We start from the raw sequence: 20,523 nt of genomic DNA on the forward strand, positions 1-20,523 counted from the left end.
GACTTGTTTGCTGGCGGCTGAGAAAAGAAGCCCAGGGATACCCAAATGACTTTCTGTCACTGACGGAGGGTTAGCACACAAAGGATGTTGGCCAGCTGTTCTCCATCCTGACTGGAGACAGAAAAAAGCGGAAATGGGTGTTAACCGCAGGAGGGGGCCTGTAAGTTAAATATAGGGAAGAATTTCCTGAAGCGAGGGTGTTTAAACTCTGGAATGAGTTATGGAAGAAGCCTGGTCCCCCAAGGTCTTTTAAAATACTACAGATACCCATATGCCTTGTGTGTTCCTGTCGAGAGGCAATGAGACGACTTGTCAAGGTTCCTTCTACAATTACTATCTTAGAGTAAATAACTCCAATAAAACTTTCGTTTTCATTTATTTTTGACCAGACTTCACTTTTCATATTAAGGATATATTCTGAAAGGTGGGCCCATCTACCTTAAGTGGTACTCTTGAGACTTCAAAGACAATGTCATTTGATCTAAATTTAAAAACTAACATCAGCTAGACAACATGTTTTTTAAGTCCCTTGGGAGTCACCTGCCAAAAACTAGTTCTGAATTCAGCATAAGCGTGATGGAAGGAAGGAAAGAGGACACATTTATTTTTAAAGAGTGCGGCTTTTAAAAAAATGTTAACGTTGGACTGCCCCATCTTCAAAGTGGATAGTTTGGCTTAAAAGCTAAACTATTATGTTGTTACCCTTGGATTTTAAAGAAAGTAGACTGCTATCTCTCTCTCTCTCTCTCTCTCTCTCTCTCAAAAATAAACGTTAAAAAAATTTAAAAAAAAAGGGGTGCCTGGGTGGCTCCATTAGTTGGGAGGCCAACTTCGGCTCAGGTCACGATCTCACAGTTCGTGGGATTGAGCCCCACATCGGGCTCTGTGCTGATAGCTCAGAACCCGGAGCCTGCCTCAAATTCTGTGTCTCCCTCTCTCTCCGGCTCAGGCTCCCTCGTTTGCTCTCTCTCTCAAAAAAAATAAACATTAAAAAAATTTTTTAAAGAAAATAGATTGGCTCACTTGGTCTTGATTTTCATTATCCCGAGTTTACTTTAAAAAGCATTTCCTGAAAATGTGCCAAAGTTCGTTCATTCACTCGTCTGTTATTTATTTATCTATCGATCTATTTATCTATCTATTTATTTATTTAAAAAGCTGTTCAGCTTGATTCTCTCTATTTATGAAAAGGAATGGAAGACTAGGTAAGAAACAGGTCAGCAGAAACACCATCTAGAGATTTATGCCGCTTAAGTGAGATGACCATGCATAAAGCCACTACTTGTTCCTTCCTAAGTCACTTCATTAAGTGCGAGAAGGAATCTGCAAAAACATTCCAGGAAGCTGCACAACAGCTAAGGATACTCCTCTTCAGTGTCCCATCTTCAATACATCGCTGAAATTTGATGCGGTCTCTATAAAAAAGGTACACTTGGTCCTAAAACATCAACTAACTCAGTCCAAGATTGACCTCCATGGGTTAACAGCCTGTCCACTGAGGCTGGGTGCCAGGCTCCAGGTCCCACGTGACCACCAGAGTGCACAATGCATAGGAAAATTTTGTGAGTCATGTCCTTCAAAATATTAGTTTGTCTTATCTACTCATTTAGATTATAAACTAAACAACTGTCATCCAAGCAAGGCAGGAACTGTCTTACACTTTTGAATCTGTTTGGTCTCTTGAATAGTGCTATATGCAGAGGAGACAGTTACTGAATTGTTAAAGGCCTAAATCCTACTTAATAATACTTTGCATAGTTCTTTTGAGTTTATAAATCGCTCAGACATGACGTCATTTGCTCCATACAACTACGTTTGGGAAATAAGCCTGGTGCTATTAACTCCATTTAAAAAAGTGATACTCAAAAACAATTTATGGAAATTAAGTGATAGAGCTGAAGCTGGAGACCACATTTTGATTCCCAGCCCCAGTGCTCCTTCCGCTGTATCACACTGCCCTGTATGAAGCTGCTGGTTTAAGCTTTATAGTGGAGAAAAATTAAACTTAGGATAAAAAATTCCACATACGAAGCAGGACAGATGGTTTTGAAATCCTGCTTTTATCATGTCTTATTCTGAAAACAGAACGTGAAATTGGAGGAAGGCAAACACTGGGGGCAAAGGTTATGGTTTAGGCCAACCCATGTGCTTCCATCAGTTTTCTTGTTTCTTCATTAGTAGATTTGAAACATATAATCATTTTGTTTCTTTTGGTCTTATGTTCTCACATCCTTCACCAAGTTTTATGACTCTTAGTTTCCTACCTCTCTGAGTAAATGGGGCAGGATAAGCTACAAAGAATGTTTTCACCAGAACCCACTGCCTCCATATTGTGGCGTGTGCATGTCTGGACTTGACTTTGGTGGATTTCCCTGTGGAAGGTAATAGGTGCTAGAAATTAAATGATGCAGAGATAGGAGAGCTGGGAAAGGGCAGAGAAGGAGAATAGCCACTGACGAAGAAGGGGCGGCATGGTGTGGTGAAAAGAACAAGGGACTTGGAGTCAGATATCTGGGTTTCTGGCCTTACCCCCATCAATTAGGAGCATGTGACCTTGGCAGACCACTCCACATTTCTAAGGTTCGGATTTCTGATCTGTGAAATAGTGCTCATCAGCTTTGGCCTGCCTCCCCCACAGGGTTCTAGCAAACTTAAATAAAAACATGGAACATTTTGCAAATAAGAGATTTACTATTCGTAACTTCTGACTCCATGTGAGAGGTACCTAAGAAGGCAGGTACCAGAAAAAGTAGGTAGGCAAACAGATTTGCAGGGTATTTATCTCCATGGCTTCAGAAGGACTTTTATAAAGGACTTAAGGAAAGCAAGTGGGGGAAGATGATTATTTTGCAGCATTAACATACAAGATGGCATGAGCCGCTATTAAAAAATGTGAGCCGGGAACCATTTTCTATACCTATTTGTAGATTTTAAAGGAAAAACGAAACACCTCTAACAAAGAATGGATTAACGTTTTACAGTGTAGATAAAAACTGTGACTCAATTATCCACTACTTTTTTACAATGACCGCTACCACTCAGTGACCACTGCTGTGTGCGAGGCAGTATGCTAGACTTTATATATTTAATCCTCGCAGCAACTCTGTCAGGCAGGCACTACTGACTCCATCTTACAGATAAATATAAGCTGACGGCTTAAACTTGTTTGAAATTACAAAGACGGTAAGTGGTGGGGTCGGCATTCCGACCCATAGTCTTTCCAGGCTCGGTATAACTGGGCAACTATTTCCTTGACCTGCCCGATCCTATTCCCTAACCTTCACACGTCCAAATCCTTCTTGTGCTCCAGGTCCCCTAAATGCTGTCTCATTAATGAAGGCTTGTTCAGGTCTCAGGTCTCACCCACAGCCCCCACAAGGAAGCCAATGACTTCCTCCGAATGTTCAAGGAGTATATTCCATGAATAGAATAAGACGATGGCTAGTTTGTTTACTCACATAATTTTAGGCTTCCCTGATAGCAGGCTGATATCAGGATGAGGAAGACACAGTCCCCACCCTCCAGCTGCTCAAGAGCCTAGTGGCTAAGACTTGGTGAGAGATGTGAACCTATGCTCTTGAGGGAATATATATTTATCTCGGTATCTGCCACTGTGCCTGTAGAGTGAATGAATGAATGACGCAGGATGTGAGCTGGATCTTAAAGTGAGAGAGCAACATTTGGGCAGAGCGGAGGCAAGGGCAGGCTCTTCTAGGCAGTGGGAACTTGTCTGAGTAAAGAACTGAGGTCAGAAATGAGCGTGGTCTATCTGGAGGTCAGGGGAGAAGGGGTGAGAGAACAGAGGAGAGACATAGTCTGTCCCGGGACCTGAATGCCGGGGCCCCATCACACAGCCCGTTCACAACAACCACAGCACATAATCTCTCCAACTCGGTTTGCAACTTATCGTCTTACTGGCAGGCGTCAAGTAGCAGCTTCCATCGACATTCTTCCCCGACCGTAATTCAGCACTCGCATCAGCTGAGCGTGTGCATGTCAATTTGAACCTTGGACTTGGCAGTCGGTAGCAAAAGTAAGACGGTATGTTTAAATGGCACGCTGGTGGCTTTTAACCAAAATACTTAAGAGCACAACCTGTGACTTGAAAGTCTACTTTTCAAAGTTGTGTTGCTTGGCAGTTACAATGGGGTTGGTGATCTGAGGATGAGAAAATTGCGGCTCCTTTTGGAAAGACCTAGCATAATGCCCTCAGACCGTGCTCCACCTAACCCTCTCGTGAGGAAAACACGTCAGTTTTAGGATGAAGCAGGTAGCTGCTTTTGATATTAGATCAGAATCCTGTAACGCGGAAGAGAAAAATCACGTCACCCAGGAAATTTTCATAACGTTGTCTTTTAAAAAACCAAACAAACAAGCCGTCACACGGCTTTGAAGCCTACCATGAGGAGGGAGTCAGCGGCCGCACCGACCCTCCTCCGCCAGTTTGGAATCCTCGACACCAAAAGCACACACAGCAAATCTGCTTCCGCAGGGACCAGTCTGTGAATGGTAACAACCGCACAGAAAATGGAAGTGTTTTCTTTTACAAAAGATGTAAGAGGCTCCCTCGGGAGTGTGAGTTTTTTTACCCTCTGCCCTAAGGAGCACAGGCTTGGGAGGGAAGTCCTCAGTCCACGGTCGCTCTCGGAAATTCTCAGATTTCCTCAGAGGCTAAAAGTGCTCGCTCCAGCTTTGTTTGCATTTGTAACTTCCAGGCTGGCTTCCTGTGGTGGTTTTTGCTTGGAATCATTCGGTAGCGCTCATGTGGTGGTACTTCGGATCTACCTTGTAGCCCATTCTTCGTGACAGCACCATAAAGGGGTACCTGCTACTCATTCAGCGTTAATGTGAATGTTGGCACGGAGGGGCACTGCAGAAATGTGTGAGTTTAGGGCTCAATGGGTTCACTACATCAGTGCCAGGAGGCCCAGATTCTAGTTTTATTGCTATAGGTTCATGGGTCAACCACGTTTGGAAAGTCATTTATTTCCTCTGTACCTTAGAAGTGAGAATTGCTGGAAATGTCAGTGTTTTAGGAGGGGAAGGGCAGGCGGGTTGCAATGTGGAAGCATTTCTATATGAACATCTCTCTTTAATGAGATCTCAGAAGAAAGGAATCCAATCTCTCAAGTTCCAGTAATTTATTGCCATTTTGGTTTTCATTTTAAGTATTTACATTTTTTCTTTTTCTTTTTCTAATGTTTTTATTTATTTTTGAGACACAGAGAGAGAGACAGAGCATGAGCAGGGGAGGGGCAGAGAGAGAGGGAGACACAGAATCCGAAGCAGGCTCCAGGCTCCGAGCTGTCAGCACAGAGCCCGACGCGGGGCTCGAACTCACGGACCGCGAGATCATGACCTGAGCCAAAGTCGGACGCCCAACCGACTGAGCCACCCAGGAGCCCCAAGTATTTACATTTTTTCTAATTTTGTATTTGTAGTTTTGTATTCTTTTTCTTGAAAAGGGTTCCCAAATTATATAAGCTCTCTGTTCCTAATGTGAGCATGTACGATAGCCAAGGTGGTCTGTCCTTTGCCAATAAAGCTACTGCGCCTTTTCTAAGACTGTCCCCTCCACATGAGGGGGTAGATGAGAACGGTGGTAGAAGGAAGAGGAGCAGCGGGTCAGAAAAGAACTTGTTCATGTAACAAGACAGGCCAGACAGTGACCGTCTGCGAGAGGAGGGGAGAGTGGTGTCAGAGGAGGCAGTGGGGAGGCAGGGGGCAGGAAGACCACGGAAAAGAGCCTGAATTTTATTTTAGCCACCGAGAGCAGGGAGGAATTAAGATACAGCTGAAATGTAAAAAGGCCACTCTGGCTACTGTGGGGAACGAAGAGAGGCAGGACAAGAGTGAAGTTAGGGAGAAAAACTGGACTAGTGCAGTGTCGGGCAAGAGAAGGTGGTGCCCTGGACTGGGGTGGTCGTAGTAGACACGGGGGGCAGTGGTCGGATTCGATATACACTTTGCAGGGAGAGATGACGGGGTCTGCTGATGAATCAGACTAGATCTGGTGTGAGGGGAATCAAGGATCACGCCCTGATGTGAGCGTTTGCTGACAGGAAGAGAGAGGAAGGGCACTTACAGGTATGTCCAGGCTGAGGCGCCTGTGATGCTCTACAGGGGGTTGCGGGGGGCGGGGGGTGTCAAGTTGATCTCTGGCTACACAGAGTTGTCAGGAGAGAGTCTGGATGAAAATGTAACTCTGGGAGTCATATGTGCATAGACGATTTTCAAAGCTGAGGGAATGGATGAGATCACATGAGAAGAGAGTAGAGAGAAAAAAAGAGAGGAAGACCTAAGATGGGGCCACGGAGAGCTCCATTTTTAACAATCACGTAGAGGAGGAGGAACATGACAAGCAGAGAAAAAGCAGCTGAAGGGAGGAAAACCAGGGGAGGGTAGTTAGCGTCAAGGAAGCCAAGAAAAGAGAAGGTCTCAAGCAAGGCTAAATGCCAGTCGCGGAACAGCATAAGGACAGAAAAGTGCCCTTTCTGTAACACAGAGTTCGGCAGATATCTACCTAGATAGAAGGAGTTTCCGTCTGCCGACTGCACTGGAGATCAGACTAGAGTGAGTTCATGGGAAATTGGAAACATAGAACATATATGGACCTATAATCACTAAATCAGTAGTTAAAAATCTGCACCCTCCTCTCTCAACAAACAAAAACCACTAGGTTTTTGCTAAGTTCTATCAGACCTTCGCTGTATAGATGACTTTTTACCTTATATAAACTGTTCCAGAGAATACAAAAGAAGGGAAAGATCCTTCATTTATTTTATAAGGCTATTAAAACCTTGTTACCCAATCAGACAAGGATTATTATGTGAGAAAGAAAAATTCTAGGCTAGCCTCACCTCAGTTCACAGAGGCAGACATTCTAAAAATTAGCAAAATGAGTGTAACAATATAGGAAAAAATAATACATGACGACCAGATAGAGTACATCCCAGCAGACAAAGATGGCTTAACATTAGAAAATGCATTAACACTAATTAACACAAGGAGAACAAATATAGTGTTATCTCAATAGATTCAGAATAAGCATTTGACAAAATTAAAAACACACACTCCGTATACACACACAAATACACAATAGAATACTATTTGGCCATAAAAAAGAACGAAATCTTGCCATTGCAATGAGGTAGACGCAGCTAGAATATATTACACTAAGCGAAGTAAGTCAGAGGAAAACAAATACCATATGATTTCACTCACGTGTGGAATTTGAGAAACAAAACAAATGCACGAAGGAAAAATAAGAGAGACAAACCAAGAAACACTTTTTTTTTAAGTTTATCTATTTCGAGAGAGAGAGAGAGAGAGAGAGAGCGAGCACGTGAGCAAGGGAGGGGCAGAGAGAGAGGGAGAGACAGAATCCCAAGCAGGCTCTGAGCTGTCAGCACAGAGCCTGAAGCGGAGTTCAATCAAGCTCAGTCTCGTGAACTGCAAGATCATGACCTGAGCTGAAATCAAAAGACAGACACTTAACTGACTAAGCCACCCAGGCGCCCTTGAAACACCCTCAACCATAAGAGAACAAACTGATGGTCACCAGAGGGGAGGTGAGAGGAGGATGGGTGAAACAGGTGATGGGGATTGTCAGACAATAAAAAAATGAGAACAAAACCCCCAAACCACATACCTTCGTGATTAAAAAAACAACTCTTAGTTGCGCTAGGAATAGAGAGAAACTTCTTTCGCGAATAAAGGCTATCTATCCAAACGTGCAATAAATACAGTACTTAATGGTGAAAAGTTAGAAGCATTCTCTGTAAAGTCAGGAATAAGACAAGGGTATTCACTGTCAGTGTTCCTCTTCCATAATAAAATGGAAGCCAAGAAAAAGCAACATAAGTAAAAACTGGAAGGAAGAAACAATGCCGTCATTCACTAAAACACTGATTGTATACATAGAAAATCTAAGAGAATCTAAGACAAACTACTAGAATTAATGTTACCAAGGTTGCTGTACACACTCTCAAAATATAAAAATCAGTGGTATTCCTGTGTATTAGCCACAAAGAAGTTAGATGCTCTAATGAAAAATTTATAATTGCAACCAAAATGGTAAGCTACCTAATAAAAGATGTATAAGATCTTACGAAGAAAATTTTAAACCTTCATTGAGGTATTTTTAAAAAACAGAAAGGGTGGCGGGGGGCTCCTGGGTGGCTCAGTCAGTTAACTGTCTTGACTTCGGCTCAGGTCATGATCTCGTGGTTCATGAGTTTGAGCCCCACATCGGGTTCTGTGCCGACAGCTCAGAGCCTGGAGCCTGCTTTGGATTCTGTGTCTCCCTCTCTTTCTGTTCCTCCCCTGCTCACACTCTCTCTCTCTCTCTCAAAAATAAAGATTAAAAAAAAAAACAGGAAGGGGGCGCCTGGGTGGCTCAGTCAGCTGGGCACCCAACTTTGGCTTGGGTCATGGTCTCGACGTTTGTGGGTTCGAGCCCCGCACCGGCCTCTCTGCTGTCAGCGTGGAGCTGACTTCAGATCCTCTGCCCTTCCCCTGCTCATGCGTGTGCTCTCTCAAAAATAATAAGTAAACATTTAAAAAAAAAAAAAGGAAAGAAAACATATAAAGAGATACCAAGTTCACAGTAAGGAAGATTTGGTATCAAATCATGCAAATACAATTTTTAAGAAAAACCAAAAGTTTTGAAGAACTGTAAGTAGGAGCCTCACCCTATCAGATATCAAGAAAGTTCGGGGTATCTTCCTTTTCCCTTGCTATGAAGGAACATGATTTAGGTGTAGCACTTCTGGCCTCTCTCCATTCTCTCTCTCTTCGAGAAGGGCCTTTTCTGATGGGCGAATTTAGAGGGAAAAGTAAAACTTGGGTACTCTTGGCTTAGCCCCATCTGGTTTCCTATAGGAGTCTGTGACTGCTCTCTGCAGAGTGGTCAAGGGCCTGCCTCTGTGAGAAAAGCCTGGAGTTCTCCAGTTCACGATGCCGACTGTGAGGGGAAGTTTTATTTTGAGTGATGAGAGGGGCGCCTGGGTGGCTCAGTCGGTTAAGTGTCCGACTTCGGCTCAGGTCATGATCTCATGGTCCGTGAGTTCAAGCCCTGCGTTGGGCTCTGTGCTGACAGCTCAGAGCCTGGAGCCTGCTTCAGATTCTGTGTCTCCCACTCTCTCTGACCCTCCCCCATTCATGCTCTGTCTCTCTGTCTCAAAAATAAATAAACGTTAAAAAAAAATTTTTTTTAAAATTGAGTGACGGGGGCGCCTGGGTGGCTCAGTTGGTTAAGCTTCCGATTTCAGCTCAGGTCATGATCTCACAGTTTGTGGGTTTGAGCACCGCATCGGGCTCAGTGCTGACAGCTTGGAGCCTGGAGCCTGCTTCTGATTCTGTGTTTCCCTCTCTCTCTGCCCCTCCCCCGCTTGTGCTCTCTGTCTGTCTCTCTCTCTTTCAAAAATAAACATTGAGTGATGTTTTTGCAAACCCTTTTTATTTTAGATCTGAATCCACATTTTCCAAAAGGCTTTTTCAGTAATGAAACTGACATTTTGACTTCTATTACTCTGTCTTTTGTATATCCCCTCTAAAGTCGCTCCACATATCAGGGGGAGGAAGGATGCTTTTTATTGGGTATCCTCAAACGTCAACATGACTTAAAGACATTACATCTTGTCATATTTAAAAATGTGGTATTAGCCCACAGATAGACAAATAAAACAAAGGAGCAGAATTGGGAGCCTGGAAACAGATTCATGTATATAAGTAAACCTGGCACATGAAAGAAATGGCATTATCAAACAGTGGACAAAAGACAGACTCTTCAATAAATAATACTGGGACAATTTGCTGTCTGTACTGAGCAAGATTCATTTAGTGATTAGTCAGGTAGTATTGTGGGTTGCTTCTTTTAAAAAAACTTATTTTAGGGGGGCACCTGGGGGGCTCAGTTGGTTAAGCATCCAGCTCTTGGTTTCAGTTCAGGTCATGATCTCACAGTTTTGTGAGTTCGAGCCCTGGATTGGGCTCTGTGCTGACAGTGCAGAGCCTGCTTGAGATTTTCTGTAACCCCCTCTCTCTGCCCCTCCTTTGCCCCCGCCCCCCTTTCTCAAAATAAATACATAAACTTAAAAAATTAAAAAAAAATTATCTTAGGTTATTTATCATTTGCATTATGAAACCTTTCATGAATTACGTATCTTGTTTCCAACGAGATCACAGATTCTTTGAGTGTAGGGCTTGAACCTTACACTTCCTGTTAACCCTCCAGAGCGCCTATCACAGAACTTTACACAGAGACAACACTAAGTAAATGTCTGCTGGCTCTTGTTATTTACATTAAGACTCAATTCCTATTCCTAATGCCTCAGGGCACATGGGTCCATATCAGTACCAAGCTTTTATAAAATATTTTGATATTCTAAAGTAGAATTCTTTAAACAATTGTTCATTTGCTTAATAGGGGTCCTATCTAAGATCAGACATCCAGAACTTGCACTTTGAGGATCACATAGGACAAAAATAAAAGATGTCAGAGTAAAGGTCAGTTAAAGACGTCGCTTTCTCATTACTCTCAAGGCCTATCCTTCTGGCACAGAAGAAAATGAAACCAATCTTATACCTTCCTCCCTACAGATAGTTTTTCTGTCTCACCACACACTGGTGAGATGAGCAGGGCAGGGATTACAGATGAGGAAATTAAGTTTCAGAGAGGTTAAACTTCAAGTTCACCCAGCAGGCTGGAGAAAGAAGTGGGAAGAGAAGCCAGTGCTCTTTAGAAGAAACTATACTGCTCCCAGCTCTGTAGCTCTTAAGGCTTGATTTCCTTTTACGGGGTTTTGTAAGTTCCTGCCCATCATCCGAGAATTCAAACTTCAAGAATGACTAAATGGCTGGAGCCAACAGCTCTCCATGTAAGTCAGGTGAATCAAGCTAATGTCTTCTTTGCAACAGAATTTCCCTCTCCCCTTCTCTTTGTCAAGGAGTTCTGTCTGTCCCGTCAAAACATTTTTAGACAGCAACTTGCCCTTATGGTCCGACAGGCACTGACATCAAATATAAGAAACATTTTGGCATGGGCCTCCTGGTCTCAGACTGGGTCCGTCAAGCTGACCTATTTGTTGTCTGCTTTCTTCCCTTAACTCTCATAGCCACTGATCCTGAAGCTCATGCTGTAGTTATGTCCTTCGCTGGCTCTTCGAAGAAGCCCCAGGGGCTCCTTGTCTCCCTTCTGTGGATCACATTGGCTGTCCCCCAGTCTCTGCCTCAGCAATACACTCAAGGATTCCTCACCCGGCCAACCTCCCAGTGTTCAAACAGTACCCCCTCGAACCTGTGCCCTTCCAGAGGGTGCCTCACTCCACTAAGCCAGACTGGGGTGTAGACACACACACGTACAATGGCTGCCTTTCCTTTCCTTCAGGTATCTTAGCAAAGAAAGCACGTGTGGAGTGATGAGGAAGCCAGGAAAGTTTCTCTGATTATTATCCACGTTCCAGGTTCTGGGTGTCAGAGATAAAGGTACTCACCACCTGACCATTAGTCCATGCTCCATGAAGTTTTTCAGGTTAGGGAGGGTTTGCCTCAAGTCTGGAGTCCCTAGTCCATGTTGATATCTTAGCTGCAAAGGTGGAAAAACAGAATTAAAAGAAATTCTGGCAGATACTAGGCAATGCTTCCCAAACACAATCCATTCACTAAGTTTTTTCTTCTTTTGAACTCTCAGAGAGGAAATGTAAATGTACGATTCCAATATTGTTGACCATACTTTCAAGATAGTATTTATTTATTTATTTATTTATTTAAAAAAATTTTTTTAACGTTTTATTTATTTTTGAGACAGAGAGACAGAACATGAATGGGGGAGGGGCAGAGAGAGAGGAAGTCACAGCATCTGAAGCAGGCTCCAGGCTCTGAGCCATCAGCCCAGAGCCCGACGCGGGGCTCGAACTCACGAACCGCGAGATCGTGACCTGAGCTGAAATCAGACGCCCAACCGACTGAGCCACCCAGGCGCCCCCAGGATGGTATTTAAAAGGTAGCTTCTTCCTCTCCTGCTTCCTTGCCTCCTAAAGTTAGAGAAGACAAGGAATGGCCACGTATGGAATTAGCACATTTCAAAGAGCCCTACAGGGTTTGCTGACATTAACTCCAGGGACACATACTGCAAAACCAGTATTTGGTTTTCGATACTGAAGGCTGGCAGTAGATACTCTGGGCACATTCAGCCCTTCTTTCCCTGACCTTCCCCTTTGTATAACCAAGGGCAATGTCGTGCTCATCTCTAATTTCCAACAGTGTATGACAGTGCTAGGGCTCGGTTAACGCTTATTAAACAAATAAATAGCAAGCCACTTTTGATAGAAGCTGTGCTCTGTTTTTCTCTCATTCCTAACTTTCCTCTTGTCCAGAACCAGGACTTACAGCTGTAGAGCTGGTATGAGGAAACTATGGCCTGTGGATGGATCTGGTCTTAGTTTTACTTATTTCTGCTAGAGTTGATTTTCTAAATTAGGTCCTTCTATGTACCTTGGGCAACTTGCTAATGGTTTTCATCTGTCTATTCCTTGCCTTCTCTAACTCTGTCTCTGACTACCTCTTGCTTTTAACTGGTCACAACAGCAATCTAAATATATGTGCATATTCATACACGTGCTCTCTCTCTCTCTCTCTCACACACACACACACACACACACACACACACAACATTAAATGCACAATAAGTGGGGGCGCCTGGGTGGCTGAGTCGGTTAAGCGTCCGACTTTGGCTCAGGTCATGATCTCGAGGTCCATGAGTTCGAGTCCCGCGTCAGGTTCTGTGCTGACAGCTCAGAGCCTGAAGCCTGTTTCAGATTCTGTGTCTCCCTCTTTCTCTCTCCTCCCCTGCTCATGCTCTGTCTCTCTCTTCTCAAAAATAAAAAAAGTTAAAAAAAATACACAATAGGAGCGCCTGGGTGGCTCAGTTGGTTGGGTGTCCGACTTCGGCTCAGGTCATGATCTCGCGGTCCGTGAGTTCGAGCCCTGCGTCAGGCTCTGTGCTGACAGCTCAGAGCCTGGAGCCTGTTTCAGATTCTGTGTCTCCCTCTCTCTGACCTTCCGCCATTCATGCTCTGTCTCTCTCTGTCTCAAAAATGAATAAACGTTAAAAAAAAAAAAACACAACAAATGTACAAGGCCCTGTGGAAATGTATTTTTCAAATGATATGATATATATGAAGAAAGTACTTTGTAAGCTGTATACTGGTGTACTAACATGAAAGATAATCAGTCTTGACGTTTTACTTTTCCAGCACCTAAATTTAAAAGTGGCTAAGCCAAACTTCTAAATATTTTCCTCTCTTAAAAAATAAAACCACTACTAGGGCTACTGGCTGGCTCAGTCAGTAGAGCATGCGACTCTCGATCTCGGGGTTGTGAGTTCGAGCCCCACATTGGATGGAGAGATTACTTAAAGGTAAAAAAAAATCTTAAAAAAAGAAACAAACAAACAATAAAACCGCTACCAATAACAACAACAACAAAATCAAACTTTTCTTTTGTTTGTATCTACTACTTAACTGATTTTTTTACTTAAGTGTGAGTGACACTAACAGAGTTTACTCTCACTACCCTGAACCGCTAAAGGAAAACCCCCAAGCCTAACCAGATCTCTCGAATGGTCTGAATATACACAAAAAATAAGGAAGTAGAAACAGAGAATGTTAAAACTCAAAGGTATTTTGAATATTATTTAAGGCAATCCTTTTCTTTTGCAGATGGGGAAACTGAAGCCCAGAAAGGGGAAATAAATTCTCCAGGACTGCATGTTTTCATAGCAGAGATAATATTAGCTAGAGCCTCGTTCTCACAACCATGCTATTCCACCATCTACCCCAAAGTCTGAGAAGAAAATTGGTTGAAATACTTGAGAAGACAAAGGGAAATATTCTTTTCCTTTTCCAAAGCTAGCTTGGTGACCTAAATCACCTCCTGAGATTTGTTGACCTTGAATTATAAGATCTACTCCATATTAAATGACATCATTTCTTATATTAGTATAAAGGCATTTTTTCCATACATTGATAAAAGTAAAATGGCTGATATCCCAATGTGACATTCCTGAATTCATTGTTTCAATAAAAAAGTGAAATTGTTTACACATGGCATGGAAATTTCACCTGTGATTCATACTGAAAAATATTAAATATCAAAACACACACACACACACACACACACACCATACTGAAATAACACTAAGCTATGTGTCCCTGAGCCAGTACATAGTCAATTGCCTGCTGCAGGCTCCACAATGGAAGGTGGGTGTTGAATTCTTTTCACAGACCACAACAAAACTTTTTCTTCAAGTCTGATTTCAACCAAAAAAGGAAAATGTGGGAATTCTAAGCCTCTACCCAGGTCTTAATCCTGCATTTGCTGTATAGCATTATCATTTTTTAATCACAGAATCCTAGGACATTGTATCTTAAAGAGACCCTGGAGACCATTTTTCCAACCTCCTTCCTTTCATAAATGAAGAAACTAAGGCTCAGTAAGGCAAGTGTCCTGCCCAAGGTCACAGCTGATCAGGGACCAAGCCAAGGCTGGATTTAAATTTTTTTTTAATTTTTTAAATCCAAGTATAATTAACATACTTGTTATGTTAATTACATTCAACATTCAACATTTGTGCATTCTACATTCATTTTTCCGATTCAACAATTCTATACGTTATTCAGGTGCTCACCACAATAAGTGTACTCTTAATCCCCATCACCTATTTTACCCATCCCCCTCCCACCTTCCCTCTGGCAACCACCAGTTAATGTTCTCTGTTTCTCTGTATTTCGGTCTGTTTTTGTTTGTCTCTTTTTGCTTTGTTCATTTGTTTCTAAAATTCCAAATATGAGTGAAATCATATGGTATTTGTCTTTCTCTGACGGACTTATTTCACTTAGGTCCATCCATGTTGTTGCATATGGCAAGATCTCTCCTTTTTATGGCTGAGTACTATTCCTGTGTGTGTGTGTGTGTGTGTGTGTGTGTGTGTGTGTGTGTGTCTCACATCTTACATTCCATTGTGTGTATGTGTATACTGCTTTCCTATCTTGGCTATTGTAAATAATGCTGCAATAAGCATTGGACGCATATATCTTTTTGAATTAGTATTTTTGTTTTCTTTGGGTAATACCCAGTAGTGGAGCTGGATCACATGGTAGTTCTGTTTTTAATTTTTTGAGAAACCTCCATACTGTTTTCCACAGTGGCTGCACCAGTTTGAATTCCCTCCACCAGTGCATGCGGGTTCCTTTTTCTCCACATCCTTGTCAACACTTGCCGTTTCTTGGTTTTTGATTTTACAAGGCTAGAGTTTCTTTTCTTTTTTTGGCTAGAATTCCTTCAAACAAATTTTTTTAAGGTTTATTTATTTTTGAGAGAGAGAGAGAGCGGAACCAGGGGAGGGGCAGAGAGAGGAGGAGACACAGAATCCAAAGCAGGCTCCAGGCTCTGAGCTGTCAGCACAGAGCTCAACACGGGCCTCAAACCCATGAACCGCGCGTGAGCCAAAGTCAGATACTTAACTGATTGAGCCACCCAGGTGCCCCTTGGCTATGATTTCTTAATAACAACTCCAAATTCTTTCTACCATGTCACCCTTTTAATTTTCAACATATAAAACCAAAAAAAATCACACATAATACATATATATATTAAAATTTAAAAATAAAGTACATGTACTGTTTAGTAAGTCTAAACTGCTATAAGGCTTATAATGAAAAAGCAAATTCTTTGCTTTTCAGTAACAACTTCTTCACCTTCATATTTCTAAATAGTGTGATTATATTAATTTTCCTATTATTTCCTATTCTTCCCAGTTTTAAACATCATCTACTGTGTTCCTACTATGAAAAATGAAAATTTAGATTTTATATTACTCTTCCCTTACACAAACATTTTATCCCCTCATCCATACATCACCTATGACTTTCTCATAAAGAATGTGAGGATTTAACTCTCTACCCTCCCAAATATACTTCTTTTCACCCTTAAGATATTAAATATCACAATTTTTGTTAGCTCAATATTTAGTGCTTACCTTATTATATATGCAGAAATACTTTTCACTGCTAAGCCATGTAACAACATACTATTCCTTTTTTGTACTTTTTTGGGTTTGCTTTTCCTAAACTGATAATTGTCATTTTTCCTAGTTGTTGGGTACCTATCTTGAAGACAGTGTTAATTGTTGAGTACTTATATACTTATCACTAGATCCCCCCTAAACTAGAACAAAACCTTTTTTTTTTTTTTTAATTTTTTTTTCAACGTTTATTTATTTTTGGGGCAGAGAGAGACAGAGCATGAACGGGGGAGGGGCAGAGAGAGAGGGAGACACAGAATCAGAAACAGGCTCCAGGCTCTGAGCCATCAGCCCAGAGCCTGACGCGGGGCTCAAACTCACGGACCGCGAGATCGTGACCTGGCTGAAGTCGGACGCTTAACCGACTGCGCCACCCAGGCGCCCCTAGAACAAAACCTTAAAATTCTTCTCAGTCTGATTAAATACACCACATGACCTACCAGGTCCATTTCCCCCTTGGAAGCACCCCTCTTCTCTGTTCCATTCTGAACTTGCTGCTCTCGGGGCCTTCTCCACTGCTCCCTTCTCAGAACTTTCCTTCCCCATCATCTCATCTGTGTCAAAGCTGTTGTTTTAGATCTCATGACTTCTCTCTTGATTTACTGCCTCATCATGGTAGTGCATATCCTATAACAGTTTTCTGGGAAAGGGGAACATGGGAGGCATCTTTTTTGACACCTTGAATATTTAAAAATACCTTTATTCTATTCTCACACTTGAATGATAGTTTGTCTGGGTATAGAATTCAAGGCTGAAATAATTTCCCTTGAAAATTTCTAAAATAATGTTTCACTGCCATTTTTTTTTTTAAATTTTTTAAATTACTATGTTTATTTATTTTGAGAGAGAGACAGACAGAGTACGAGTGGGGGAGGGGCAGAGAGAGAGGGAAACACAGAATCCAAAGCAGGCTCCAGGCTCTGAGCTGTCAGCACAGAGCCTGATGTGGGGCTAGAACTCACAAACCACGAGACCATGACCTGAGTCGAAGTTGGGCACTCAACCGACTGAGCCACCCAGGCGTGCCCTGTTTCAGTGCCATTTAACTGTGCATATGGGAACTGAGAAACCTGGTAACATTCTGATTCTTGATCCTTTGTATGTGAGTTGATTCTTCTTTCTGGATGTTTTTGGGATTTTATTCTTTAACCCCAGTATTTTAAAAGTTCACAGTGCTAAGCCTCTGTTTTGGTGTTTTTCATTCATTGTGCTGGGCACATTGTGAGGCCTTTCAATATGAAAACTGTTATCCCCTAATTCTTCTTTTCTTCTTCTCCTTCTCCTCCTCCTCCTCCTTCTTCTTCTTTTCTTCTTATTGTTATTAGCAGCAGTAGTATTTTGTCATCTGCTCTTTCCCTACTTTCTGTTACTTCTGGGTTTCTTTCTTCTTCTTCCTCCTTTTTCTTTTAGGTTTGAAAAAACAGGGGCGCCTGGGTGGCGCAGTCGGTTAAGCGTCCGACTTCAGCCAGGTCACGATCTCACGGTCCGGGAGTTCGAGCCCCGCGTCAGGCTCTGGGCTGATGGCTCAGAGCCTGGAGCCTGTTTCCGATTCTGTGTCTCCCTCTCTCTGTGACCCTCCCCCGTTCATGCTCTGTCTCTCTCTGTCCCAAAAATAAATAAACGTTGAAAAAAAAAATTAAAAAAAAAAAAAAGAAAAAGAAAAAACATTCATGGCATTATGAATGAGACTGTAAAAGCTCATCAGATAGTCTATGCAGTGCTTGCTGACTGGGGGGGGGGGGTTCACTGTAGAGCGAGTGAGGATTGAAGCCTAGCCCTTTCTGTGGGGCACACGTCAATCCCAGTAGTTCTCATTGCTGGGACTATATTTCTCCAGAGGGAATCCTCCAATCTTCTGCCTAGGAATATAATCTAGATCCCATTCTGAGAGTAGAAAAAAGCGGTTGGGGGAATTCATTGTTGGTATGTTGGACTTTAACTGAATCCCCTCGTTTTCGGTAAGGCATCTTATTTTTTGACCCTGTGTACCGGGCAGTTCGGAGTTCAGAGCTTCTCTGGTTCAATTTTTTCAGAAAGTAAACCTCCAATCTCCCACTGGGGTGTGTGCAGGGGTAATTGCTTGGTTATGAAGTGTGGATGAAGTGAACTGGCAATCTTATTTCTCTTTCTATAGAATTTCAAGCAATTCTCCTGTTTTTTAGACCTATTCCTTATTCTACACTCTATGAGGTACTTCATACCTCCAAATCCCAAGTCCTTCTGGAGGGCTATGGCTTGAATTACATGGTTACTTGAAGGCTCTAGGCTTCCTTTTTCTCCATTCTGCCAACTCAGTTTATCACTCATTTATTTGTTTGCATTTTTCTAAAATTTTGTTGACTATCACTCACTCTCGTCTCTTCTGTTCTCTTCAACCCCATGAGTTTGCAAGTTTATATTATTTTATCTAGTGCCACTAATAAATAACATTTCAATGGGGAGCTGACATAAACGAGTATGACACAAATGAGTAAATTCAATTTGTTTATCATGCAGTCCCCTACATACATAACAGCTTTTTCATACTGGCTAACAACCTTCCGGACAGCCTTTTACAGAGTACTCAATAGAGCTCTATTTCCTGTCTCCAAGTCTCTCTCTAGGCATCCTCCATCTGACCATATTCTCTTCTTTATCTTTATGTATTTTGGGAGAGAGAGAGAGAGAGAGAGAGAGAGAAGGGAAGGGGCAGAGAGAGGGAGAGGGAGAATCCCAAGCAGGCTCTGCACTGTCAGCACAGAGCCCAACACGGGGCTCCATTTCAGGAATGCGGAGATGAAGATCTGAGCTGAATACTTAACTGACTGAGCCATCCAGGTGCCCCCATCTGGCAATATTCCATCTGTTCTCAAGGTGTGGATACAAGTTCCATTTCCTGTAGGTAGCTTTCTCTGACTCCTCCAGGATAAGGGAACATTTTACACCACTCCCCAAATCCCTTCCCGCACCAAGTTTGCATGTGCTGTCTTTGGAAAGCCTTAACTAACTGAGTAGGTACTTGATAAATATTTGTTAATTAGTAAGTGAGATCAATGCTGTGGGGAGGGAATGAGAGGCATCATGACGCACTGCAATGAGCTTCGATGCAAAAGATCTGGATGTGAACAACAGCGCTGTCAGTTACTAGTTGTTTGACTTTGGGTAAGTCATTCACTTCTCTGAGGAGTTTCAGCTTCCTTACTTATAAAATGGGAAATGTTACCTCTCTTGCAGAGCTGTTGTGAAGTTTAAATAAGATAAAGTGTACAGAGCACCCCAAACAATATGTGGTACATAATAAGCGCTCAATAAACTATACTTACTACCATTATAATACATATATACTCTGTATATTATCATCATCAGAGCATCTACTACTAGGCTGGGCATAAAACTGGTGCCCAAAGATGGCTTATCACTTAACTCATTAGAATGAGTGTCAGAAAGGAGGGGGGGGGGAGTTCAACTCAAAGGAAAAAAAATCTTAAGTACATTGTTCACTTTTTTACATGGCAATTTTTACTAATTTACTAAGCTTCTGACTGCAAGCACTCTAAAGAGGCAGTAATGAACACGATACATGTCAATATCTTTAAAATAATTGCACAGTGAAATGGAAAGACATGATGTGGGTGGTCAGAAGATCTGGGTGACTGAGCTCTACTGTATGATCATCAGCAAGTGCCTCCCTGCTCTGGCTAGCCAAATAATTTTCAAATTTTTTTTTTCTGTAGCTCTAGAATCCTTTGTTTAAATGAAATATTATGTAGAAGCCCAAAGCATAAAGCAAATAAGGAACTCCTCTAACTAAGGGAAGTGGTGGAACAGAATTAGAGCTCAGACAGGCATTCCCATCTTGCAGGTTAAACAAACGCTCCTGAGCTACATCATCTTGATGAGCCTTTCAAAGTTTTGTGAGTCCACTTTCAATGCTCTAACATTACAGGTTTGCACCATGTATATAAGGATTTTGATATAAAAATATGGTTTGCACAGCACACATTCACAGTGTGAGAGAGGAAAGAACATCAGCCCAGTCAGCCCCATTTCTGACTTTGCCCACTTCTGATGGTATCAGAAGTCAAACTTGGCGAAGAGGGTGTCAAACCTTTATGTGTTCACTTGAGGGGTAGGTTTTGATGGAAGAGCCTACAGAAGATACCTTTCTGAACACCTCAGGGGAAGTATATGAAAATAGAAGGGGTAGGATGGGATTCAGTCTTATATACTATACTATGTCAGGTAGAGCTGACCCACTATGTACTTATGTACATGTAAATGTACATACTTTAGGAAAGAAATAAATCTAAATTTTTATTAAGTAATTCTTTAACAAGTTAACTGTGGTGATGCATTAGCAGAAACAGGAAAAAAAAAAAAAAAAAAAAGGAGTGAGGCCAAGGAGGAAAAGACAAAGGACAGGGAAAGGGGAGAAAGAACTACATTTACTAAGTTCCTAC

General features: G+C 42.1%; 1 protein-coding gene across 2 annotated transcripts in view; it reads right to left on the reverse strand.

Moving 5' to 3' along the window:
• UVRAG (UV radiation resistance associated) overlaps nt 1-20,523 on the reverse strand; it is a 295,530-nt gene that overhangs the window by 15,173 nt on the left and 259,834 nt on the right. For both annotated transcript variants that reach the window (XM_047071234.1, XM_047071233.1), the window contains exon 14: nt 11,496-11,587. In XM_047071234.1, coding sequence (XP_046927190.1) covers nt 11,496-11,587 — 92 coding nt within the window. The remainder of the gene's footprint in view (nt 1-11,495; nt 11,588-20,523) is intronic.

This window comes from Lynx rufus, unplaced genomic scaffold (assembly GCF_022079265.1).
Source record: "Lynx rufus isolate CCGP_SWC_20201006 ecotype Redwood Valley unplaced genomic scaffold, mLynRuf1.p SCAF_9, whole genome shotgun sequence".
In the NCBI taxonomy this organism is placed as follows: Eukaryota; Metazoa; Chordata; class Mammalia; order Carnivora; family Felidae; genus Lynx; species Lynx rufus.